Source organism: Tetrao urogallus, assembly GCF_951394365.1.
Source record: "Tetrao urogallus genome assembly, chromosome: 3".
In the NCBI taxonomy this organism is placed as follows: domain Eukaryota; kingdom Metazoa; phylum Chordata; class Aves; order Galliformes; family Phasianidae; genus Tetrao; species Tetrao urogallus.
In genome coordinates this window covers 853,637-863,185 of record NC_136815.1, presented here as the reverse complement: position 1 = coordinate 863,185, position 9,549 = coordinate 853,637, and the positions used below count along the sequence as shown (strand labels likewise).

At 54.6% G+C, this 9,549-nt stretch overlaps 2 protein-coding genes across 2 annotated transcripts; both read right to left on the bottom strand.

Moving 5' to 3' along the window:
• Positions 1 to 395: 395 nt before the first annotated feature.
• On the bottom strand, positions 396 to 3,440 carry PYCR3 (pyrroline-5-carboxylate reductase 3; the record flags this gene model as incomplete). Its single annotated transcript, XM_079533042.1, has 6 exons — positions 396 to 578; positions 965 to 1,057; positions 1,137 to 1,349; positions 1,473 to 1,652; positions 2,411 to 2,475; positions 3,359 to 3,440. 6 exons carry the CDS (start codon positions 3,438 to 3,440, stop codon positions 396 to 398), a joined length of 816 nt encoding a protein of 271 aa, XP_079389168.1.
• Positions 3,441 to 5,428: 1,988 nt separating this feature from the next.
• GFUS (GDP-L-fucose synthase) lies at positions 5,429 to 9,277 on the bottom strand (the record flags this gene model as incomplete). The annotated part of the gene is made up of 11 exons (XM_079533259.1): positions 5,429 to 5,484; positions 5,568 to 5,667; positions 5,950 to 6,029; positions 6,101 to 6,167; positions 6,312 to 6,376; positions 6,468 to 6,601; positions 6,858 to 6,931; positions 7,142 to 7,270; positions 7,427 to 7,541; positions 8,092 to 8,258; positions 9,254 to 9,277. 11 exons carry the CDS (start codon positions 9,275 to 9,277, stop codon positions 5,429 to 5,431), a joined length of 1,011 nt encoding a protein of 336 aa, XP_079389385.1.
• Between the last annotated feature and the right edge of the window lie 272 nt (positions 9,278 to 9,549).

Below are 9,549 nucleotides of genomic sequence, written 5' to 3'. Positions count from 1 at the left end.
ACTTCAGTCTGGTGTCACCAGGCTTCAGTTTGCTGGCCAACATGATTTGATTTGGTGGCACCATTCTTCAGTCTGGTGTCACCAGGCTTCCATTTGCTGGTCAACATGAGTTGGTTTGGTGTCACCATTCTTCAGTTTGGTGTCACCATGCTTGAGTCTGGGGTCACCAACCTCCACTTTGGGATCACTGTGCTTTGGTTTGCTGTCATCAATGCTTCAGTCTAGAGTCACCAGGCTTCGGTTTGGTTGCTTCAGTTTGGGGTCACCATGCTTCAGTTTGGTAGCACCATGTTTTTGTCTGGGACCAACAGCCTTCACTTTGGTGGCACCATGGTTTGGTTTGGTGGCACCAAGAGCTTTGGTCCCAACTACCACAGGATGAGATGGGATGTCTGTTAATCCTCCCCCATTTCGCTCGCCCGCTCAGTGGCTGCTTGCACTGCATTCATGACGGTGGCCCTCAATGCTCCCTTCTCCAGTTGGTACAACCCATGGATGGTGGTCCCACCAGGTGTGCAGACGTCCCCACGCAGCTTTGCTGGGTGCTCACCTGTCTCCAGCAGCATCTTCGCTGCTCCCTGGGGATGTATGGGGTCAAGAGGTTCCCTCAAACCCCCTTTTTGCTCAGGGATCACAGCATCGTCTCATCACTGGATGGAGGATCACTATATCCTCACACTGATCTATGGGATAAGGACCCCAAGGAAGGGGCAGCAACGTCCCCATGGTGCTCTATGGCACATGGTCACCTAAAGGGGACAACCCTCTCCCCACGTCCCCACACTGCTTTATAGGGGAGGGACACCAGAGTTGGGGTTGGACAAGGGGATCCCCACGTCCCCATGCTGCTTTATGGGACAGGGACCCCAAGAAATTGGGTCAGGGATGTCCCTATACTGATCTATAAGAAAGAGGCACCCAAGGCTGGGGATAGGGTTGTCCCCACATTCCCATAACTGCTCACCAGCAGCGTCTGGGCTGCAATCCTACTGGCCAGGCCCCCTGGCATCCCCATCTTCACAGCCCCCTCGGCCATGGCTTCAGCAAACAGGTACACCTGCAGGGCAAAAGCAGTGGGGAGACCAGGGGATCCCAAAAAAAAAGCTGAGCAACACAGTATAGTGAATGATACTTACATAGGCAACGCCACTGCCACTGAGCCCAGTGTGGATGTTGATGTAGGACTCAGGGACCTCCTCACACAGCCCACATGGGGACAGCAGGGACTGCAGCAGTGCTGCATCCCCATCCCCAACCCCACAGCCACGGGAGAACACAGCAGCTCCCACCTGCAGCACGCAGGGCAGGTTGGGCATCAGGCGCAGCACCTTCGTCCCCGTGGGGAGCAGCTGGGGGGAATAGAGTCAGTGAGGGGTAATGGGGGTCATTTGGGGTGGGGGATTGGGAAGCAGAGAAGGAGGAAGAAGAGCAAGAGGGAGAAGGAGGAACAAGAGGAAAAGGAGAGCACCCACCCGCTGCAGCTTCTGCAGGCTGACACCAGCTGCCAGCGAGATGAGGAGGTGCTGGGAGGTGACAGCAGGACGCAGCTCCTGCAGCACTGTGGGCAGCACGTGGGGCTTGGTGGCCAAGAACACCACTGTGCTCTCCTGAAGTACCTCCAAGTTGCAGTGCGTGGTGCGACAGCCCCAGTCCTGCACAAGGGTAGGGGACAGGGTCACAATGCCATGTCACAGCCCTGTATCACAACATCACGTCCCAGTCCCAGATTCCAACCCCATGTCTCAACCTTGCATTCCAACCCCAATGTCCCAACTCAGTGTCTCAAATCCACATTCCAACCCCATGCCCCAACGTCTCATCCTGACCCCATGTCCCAACCCTAGGTCCCAACCCAATATCCCAACCCCATGTCCCAAACCAACACCACAACCCCTCCCAACCCAACATCACAACCCTTATTTCCTACCCCATGTCCCAACCCCATATCCCTACCCTGTGTCCCAACCCCACTGTCTCAACCCTGTCCTAAACCCAGTGTCCCAACCCCACGTTCCAGCCTTGTGTCCCAATCTCTCATCCCGACCCCACATCCTGATGCTGTGTCCCAACCCCAACCCAATGTCTCAATCCCACGTCCCAATCCCATTTTCTAGCCCCATGTCCCAGCCCCAATGTTCCAATGCTGTATCCCAACCCAGTGTCCTAATCTCATGTCTCAACCCCAGTGTCCTGACCCCACTGTCCCCACCCCATGACCCAATGCAATATCACAACCCCACTGTCCCATCCTCATTGTCCTGATTATAAAATCCCAACCCAGTGTTCCCTTCCAGGGGACACTTTGGGACCTTCCACCCTAATGTCCCTCAGAGCCCTGCAGAGCTTTACAAAAGGTGACCCCAAATGCCATCTCCCATTGGGGTTGTCACTCTGTTCCCATGCCACTCACCCGCCACTCTGCCAGATTGCGGTCCGAGGGAGCGCTGACAACGATGTTGCTGGCAGGGACCTTCCCTTGGGGACATAAGGGACATGGATGAGTGGGTGGGGTGGCCCACAGGAAGCCACAAAACCAACGGGATAACACATTGTCCCCCCGTTACACCCCGTTACCCCGTTAACACGAGGGATGTGGAGCAATAGAGATTGGGACATGCCATGGGGACAGCTGGGGGCGCATCATTGTGACACCATACGGTGACAATGGAAGTGATCCTACACACTGGGGGCATCTGTTGGGTTAGCACTATTGGGAGGGTTGTCAACCACGTCCCCAAAATGCTCTATGGGACATCCAAGAAAGGAAAAACCTTTTCCCATGCCCTCACACTGTTCTACAGGGGAGAAACACCAGCATTTAACACGAGTGTCCTCATCTCCACATCCAAGTTAGAACAGACCTATTCCCGTGTCCTCACCCTCCTCTATTGGACAGGGACATCCCAAAGGGGACAGCCCTGTTCTCAAGTCCCAACACTGATCTATAAGAGAAGGACACCAGAGGTGGTACTGGACACAACTGTCCCCACATCCCCATGCTGTGCTATGGGACAAGGACAGGACATCCCAAAGGGGAAAGATCTGTCTCCATGTCCTTGCATTGATCTATGGGACAGAGGAGACAGCCTTGTCCTCATATCCCTGCACTGATCTATAGGAAAGAGTCACCAAAGTCGGGGTTAGACACAGCTGTCCCCACTCTGCTGTATGGGACAGCGACATCTCAAAGGGGGCAGCTTTGTCCCCCGTGTCCCCACACTGCTCCATGGGGGCAGGGACACATAAGGTGGGGCACAGCGCCGTCCCACACCTCTCTGTAGGGCAGGACACCAAACCTGGGGAAAATCTCGTGTCTCTGGCTCCAAGGCTCCAATCCAAGGCTCTGTCCCCCCCATACCTGCCCGCAGCAGCCCCCGGCCGAGGCCCCCCGCCATCCTCCCGGCGCCCACGAACCCCACGCGCAGCTCCTCCGCTTCCATCGCCCCGCGCCACGCCCCCCTCGCTCCTCCCCGCCACTCCCATTGGTCAGACGAGGCACACCCCCGCGCGGCGATTGGAGGGCGTGATGTCAAGGGGGGGCGTGACCAATGTGGCTACGCAACTTCCGGGTGATTCCACGTGGTTTGGGGACAGCGTCCGGGGTGGGAGCGCTGCGGGAAGCACGTGGGGTGGGGGTGGGACATAGGGGCCCCCTCCCATTTTGGGGACGTGCTGGAGAGGGCATCTATAAAGCTTTCATGTTCTGGAATTTATTTCTTTAATTCTTTTTGGGGGAGAGGGTGTGAGGTGCTCTTGAATTTGCGTTGGGGGCTTTTCAACCTTTTTGGGAGTCCTTTACTCTTTTTTTTCTTCCTATAGGGCACCCCCTCCAAGTCCACGCAGCCCTATAGCCTGTAATCCTATGGGGATGAGGGGGTTGGGCTGATAGCGGAGAATGTCTGTCCTCTTACTAGGAGAGGTGTGCTAAATGTCCCCTTGAATTTGGCATTATGGCATCTCGCCTTCACCCCAGAGAGGTGTGAGGTGGGTTGGGAATGGTGGGTTGGAAGTGGGGTGACTTGGGAGAGATGATCATAGGGTGGCTGTAGAATGGAGGTCAGAAACCCTAAGGTGTCCCCATCCAACCCCAGCATGTCCCCATGCCATGTTGGGGTATCTGTGCTACCCCAGGGTGTCCCTATTGTCTACATAGGTAGAACACATCAGCACCCACGCCGTTTTGCATTGCCTTCATACCTGGAGCAGTCCCACTGATGGTAGGGGAGCCTTGCTTAGCAGGATGGATGTCACCAGGTTCCTGATGCCCTTGGGAGAACAAAGCCTGCGGACAAGGCAGCTGGGCAAAGCGGCTATCAGGAGTCTGCATGGGGTAAGCTTGAGCCGGGGGTAGGTGTAGGGTGGGTCCTGCTCCCTGGAACTATCTGGGTTCCCCTTTTAGGGCCAGGTCATAGAACTGTAGGTTTTCTTCTAGGAATAGGTGTTGTCTCTGTGATGGTCCATTGGGAGAGGTCCTGGTCCTGGAGCATATGCCCAGAAAGGACTTCTGGGTGGAGGGGTACACTTCTGTGCTCTGCCAAACCCCTTTTTCACCCAACCAGGTGATGCTGGAACCAGGTGTAGGAGCTGGGCAATGCTGGGAACCCAAACCAGTTCTTGGACAGTGATGGACAACATGGGACATCCCTTCTCCAGGGAAATATTGGGGTTGGTGTCACCCAATGAGCACCACCAGTGACCTGACAGTTTAGGAACAGCCACTCTAATAGTTGGGGGCATCTTGGGGTCAGAATGGATATCTCCTCCATAGGAGGAGGACTCAAATGGCTGGTGACAACTTCAGACTGCAGTGATGATGGGTGTCTACTCCATAGGTCCTTGCTGTCCCCAAGGCAGGGGCCCACCAGGACCAGGCAGTGGTTTTGGTCCCTCTAAGAGATGCTTTGCTGGAGGCTATGGGACAGTCCCCACACAGCTGCGTTTCCCCATGCACCGAAAGCAACACCAAACAGTCATCTGTGATTCCTGTGCTGCAGCAACAGCCTCAATCAGCTTCTTTATTACAACCTAATTATGCATAATTAGTAGTGTAGTTCATTATAAGAGCTGCCAGCCCATGCCCCAGGGATGATTGTGATCAATTCAACCATAGTGTCTGTTGCTCCTGCCCCATTTGGGATCTCTCTGGGGACAGCAGCACCTTTGGGACCCCCAATCTGCCTCCCAAAGCCCTCGGTGGGGTCTGCACCCTACAGCAGGTAGGAAAGGAGTGTTACCTGAGCAGGGTCTCTTCTACATAAGATGCTACTTGATGATTTTTCATTATATCCCCTCTCCTTGCACACCCTCAAGCGTACCCAGGATCCTGGCACCCATTTGCTTTGGAAATATGCTGTCAGCCCCCACACCTCATCCTCTGCCCCAGCAAAGGACAACCCTGAGTTAAAGAGGACGCGTGGGCACCGCTCCATCACTTCCTAGCACTGGCGTAGTTGGTGCTGAACCAGGTGCAAGTCTCCTTCACAGCTGGGAACAGAGAGATGCCATTAGAAAGGTTTGAGATGGGGAGAACAGGGGGACAGCGATGCACTGGTGTGCCCCCTTCTCACCTTGTCTGAAGGGTGTGAACTGGAAGTTGGGGAGGTAATGCCTGAGCTTGGCATTGCTGGCTGTCTTCTTGAACTGCCCATCGGCCTTGGTTGTGTCGAACTGGGGTGGGAGGGATTAAGGGAAATGGGAAAGCAGGGAGGCTGAGGTGGTGAGGCTGTATTCTGCCCCACAGCCAGGCAATAGGATGAGAGGTAACAACCTCTGGATTCGGGTTGGATATTAGAAAAGCTCGGTCAAACACGGGTTGACGTTTGGACTCGATGATCTCAGAGGTCTTTTTCAACCTTAATGATTCTATGAGTGAGCATGGTGGAGATGGGTTAATGATTGGACTTGATGATCTTGGAGGTCTTTTCCAATCTCTTCTACACTAAAGGATACGACAAGCTCTCCCCTGAAGTCCATGGCCTCCACGATTGCCTCTGCAGCCTCTCTGATGGAGACTTCATCTTCTTCTCCCACTGTGGAGATGGTGATGAGCTGAGGCCATTGTTTCCCCCTTTCCCTCTTCCTCTTGGAATTTTGTCCTTACCTGACAAAATGATGGGCTCCACCTCCTCGTATTCCCGTAGAACCCAAACGAAGAGCCGGGCCAGATCCTACAGAGGAGCAGATGGCTCTTGGAGGACCCCAGGCCCTGAGGATCAGTGCTGCCCAGGACAACCCAGGAGGGCTCAGCCTGCGCTGAGGTCCCCCAGCCCCTCATGTCACCCCCCCCAAGTGCTCCCCAAGGCCATACATACCAAAGAGTAGATAAACTGTCTTCGGGGCTTGCCTGTGCCCCATACAGTCAGAGCAGAGCCATTCTCTATGGGGGAAATGGAGAGAGCATTCATGAGCAACCCTACCAGAAAGAAAAAAAACCCCAAACCATAATATGCCCTATCTATCACACTCACGTTTGGCCAGGTACACCTTATGGATGAGCCCTGGTAGCACGTGGCCATCCTCAATGTTGAAGTTGTCGTGTGGCCCAAAGACGTTGGTGGGGATGACGGCGGTGAAACGGCAGCCATGCTGCTCAAAGTAACCCCTGGGTGACAGCATGGGCTGGGTGAGTCCCTTTCCACTCAAACTATGATTCTCTGAGTTGTGGGGTCACCCCCTGTCCAGCACAAAACAACCCACAGACAGTCCCTAACTTGGTATGGCATCTCTTGGTTGCCAAGGCTGGGTATCTCCCCATCCCCATTTAGGTGCTGTCAGCCCTGGAGTTTCCCTTTGCCCCAGTAGTTCCAAGATGCTCACAGCCCTCTTAAACCAGGATGGTTCTCCCATGGCCCTCACACCTGTTCTGGACATCGATCATCCTCTTGGCATAGGAGTAGCCAAAATTGGAGCTGTGTGGTGGCCCGTTGTGGATCTGGGAACAAGAGACACAATGTGAATCCAGCACAGACCACGCAGCATAAGTCAATGCAAGATTTTGGATATGAGGAGGTGGTGTGGTTTGAACATCTCGGGGAGGTTCAAGGTTATGCTTTGCCCACAGATAGTTTGGATAAAGGATAGAATCAGATTGGCCACAGTAGGACCCAGCTGTGTCCCTGCAAATGGGAACAGAGATGCTCACCATGGTCTCATCAATGGGATATGTTGTCTTGTCTGGGAAGATGCACGTGGAGAGGCAGGAGACCACCTTCTGCACCCCGCACTCATATGCAGAATGCAGGACGTTGTCATTGATGTGGATGTTCCTCCTCTGGGGACACAGAGACATCTGTCAGTGTCACCCACAAAAGAGTGGTGGAGCCACCAAACCCTGCACCCCATGGTGATGACTCATTAATGACTGCAGAAACCAGAGTAAGCTCAGAGAGGGCAAGGTTCTGCAGGACCCACTTGCCCAGGCGCTCACCCAAAAATCCAGGTTGCAACGGATGTTTTTGAAGAGGCCCCCAACCATAGCAGCCAGGTGGATGACATGGGTGGGTTTATGTTTCTCAAAGAGAGCTTTGGTCTCCACAGCACTCCTGGAGGGAGGAAGTTATGAGGTTTACTGCATCAGTGTCCATACTTTTGGTTTGCTTGGATTGCACTGAGTGAAGAGGAATCGCCTTGGGGGCCACATATAAAATATGCCATTCTGTGTCTCTGTGGTCTTTAAGGCTCCTTCTAACCCAGTCTATGCTTCTGTGATGCTTAAGGACCCTCCCAACCCTGCCATCCTATGATACAATGATTTTTAAGAGCCCTTCCAACCCAAAGCCATAGAATCATTCAAGTTGGAAAAGACCTCCAAGGTTATCAAGTCCAACCATCTTCCCACCCCAACATACCCTCCAAAGTATGTCCCCAAGTGCCACATCTATCCTTTTCTTGAAGACCTCCAGAGACCCAGAACCATCCTATGATTCTAAGATATTTAATATCCCATCTAACACAACTATTCTGCGGCTTAACGATCTTTAACAATCCTTCCAACCCAAGCCATTCTAGGATTCTATGGTCTTTAGAGTCTCCAACCCATTCTATTAGTGCGTCGTGGGGGCAAAAGGAATGGATTGCTGGGGTTGGACTCACGTCAAGTCGGCATCTCTGGAGGACACGAAGACCCACTCCTCATCCGTCTGCCCCTCACCATTGGCCACCACCTCCTGGATGGCTCTGCCCACCAAACCGGTGCCCCCCGTCACCAGGATGCGTTTAGGCTTTGCTCCCACAGCCTCCGTCATGGCCAAAGCCCTGTGCTGATGGGAGAGGGGGGAATAAGGCAATACCACCTTGGGGGGCACCCATAGGGACCCCCAACCTCGGGAGGAGAACCAAACTAATTTGGGATTATGTTTTCAGGATTGAAGCTGTGTCTGCAAAAGCAAAGAAAAGGAAAAAGGAAAGAGATGTGTCTGCCAGCGATGCTCCTGGGGCAGTAAAACTGTCCTCATCTGCAGCTGCTAATTAATGAAACCTGTCTCGTGCTGCCACGTGGCTACGGCAAGGCACAGCCTCCCGGAAATGGCTGCGGAGCACACGTCCATTCCCCTGCACCCCAAAACAGGGGCTTGTACCCTCCCCGTACAGCCCTCTGAACCCCAAGCCCATGTCAGCACCTCCACATCCCCTTATGAATGCCAGTCCCAGAGCTGCAACCCCTCCACGCACCCCAAATCCTGTGTCAGCACCCTCACACCTCCCTGTGCACCCCAATCCCACAGCTGCACACCCCAAATCTCACGTCAGTTCCCCCCCCCCCCAGCTCCAATCCCATGGCTGTCCTCCTGTACCCAAATCCTAGAGTTGAACACCCCAAATCCTATGTCAACACCCCACATCCCCCTGCAACCCCAATCCCAGAGCTGCACACCTCCAATCCCATGTTGGTACCCCCACATCCTTCTCTATCCCCAATCCTATTGCTGCCCTTTCCCCCCTTCACCCCCCAGTCTCCAAATGCTTGCAGAGACCCCAGCAGCTCCCCTATTCCTTGTCAGAGGTTCCCACCTTGGGGCAGCCCTGGAAGATCGTTCCACAATGGGGTTTTTCCCCTCCCTCCTCTCCCAACCTCATCTTGGGGTGCCCTCACCCCTCTGTCACCTCCGCGGGTGACATCAAAGGATGCAACCTACCTCCATGTAGGATGGGGGGGGGGGGGGGGGGATGCTCTTTGCTTCCAATCAAATCACGCTTTGAAAGGGGTTACCCCATTTGTGCCCCCCCCTTCCCCCCTCCCCACGAGGGCTCCCACCTCATCCCTGTATCTCCACCCCATGTCGGGTTCCCCCCCGAATATGCGGTCTCCCTCTGTCCGCACCTTTCGGTTCGGGCTCGGGCTCCGCTGCAGCCGCGCTTCCTGCGGGTTCCCCCCCCCCCCTTCTTCCCCCTCCTCCTTCCCCTCATCGTCACCGCCGCCGCTCTGATCCTCGGGAAATGCAGTCCTGCACCGAACGTCCACGTGTGCTTTTGCAGCCGGCTGCAAACACACGTGCATACATGCACACACATGCACAAGTGCATGGCAGCTGGCTGCAAACACCCCCGTGC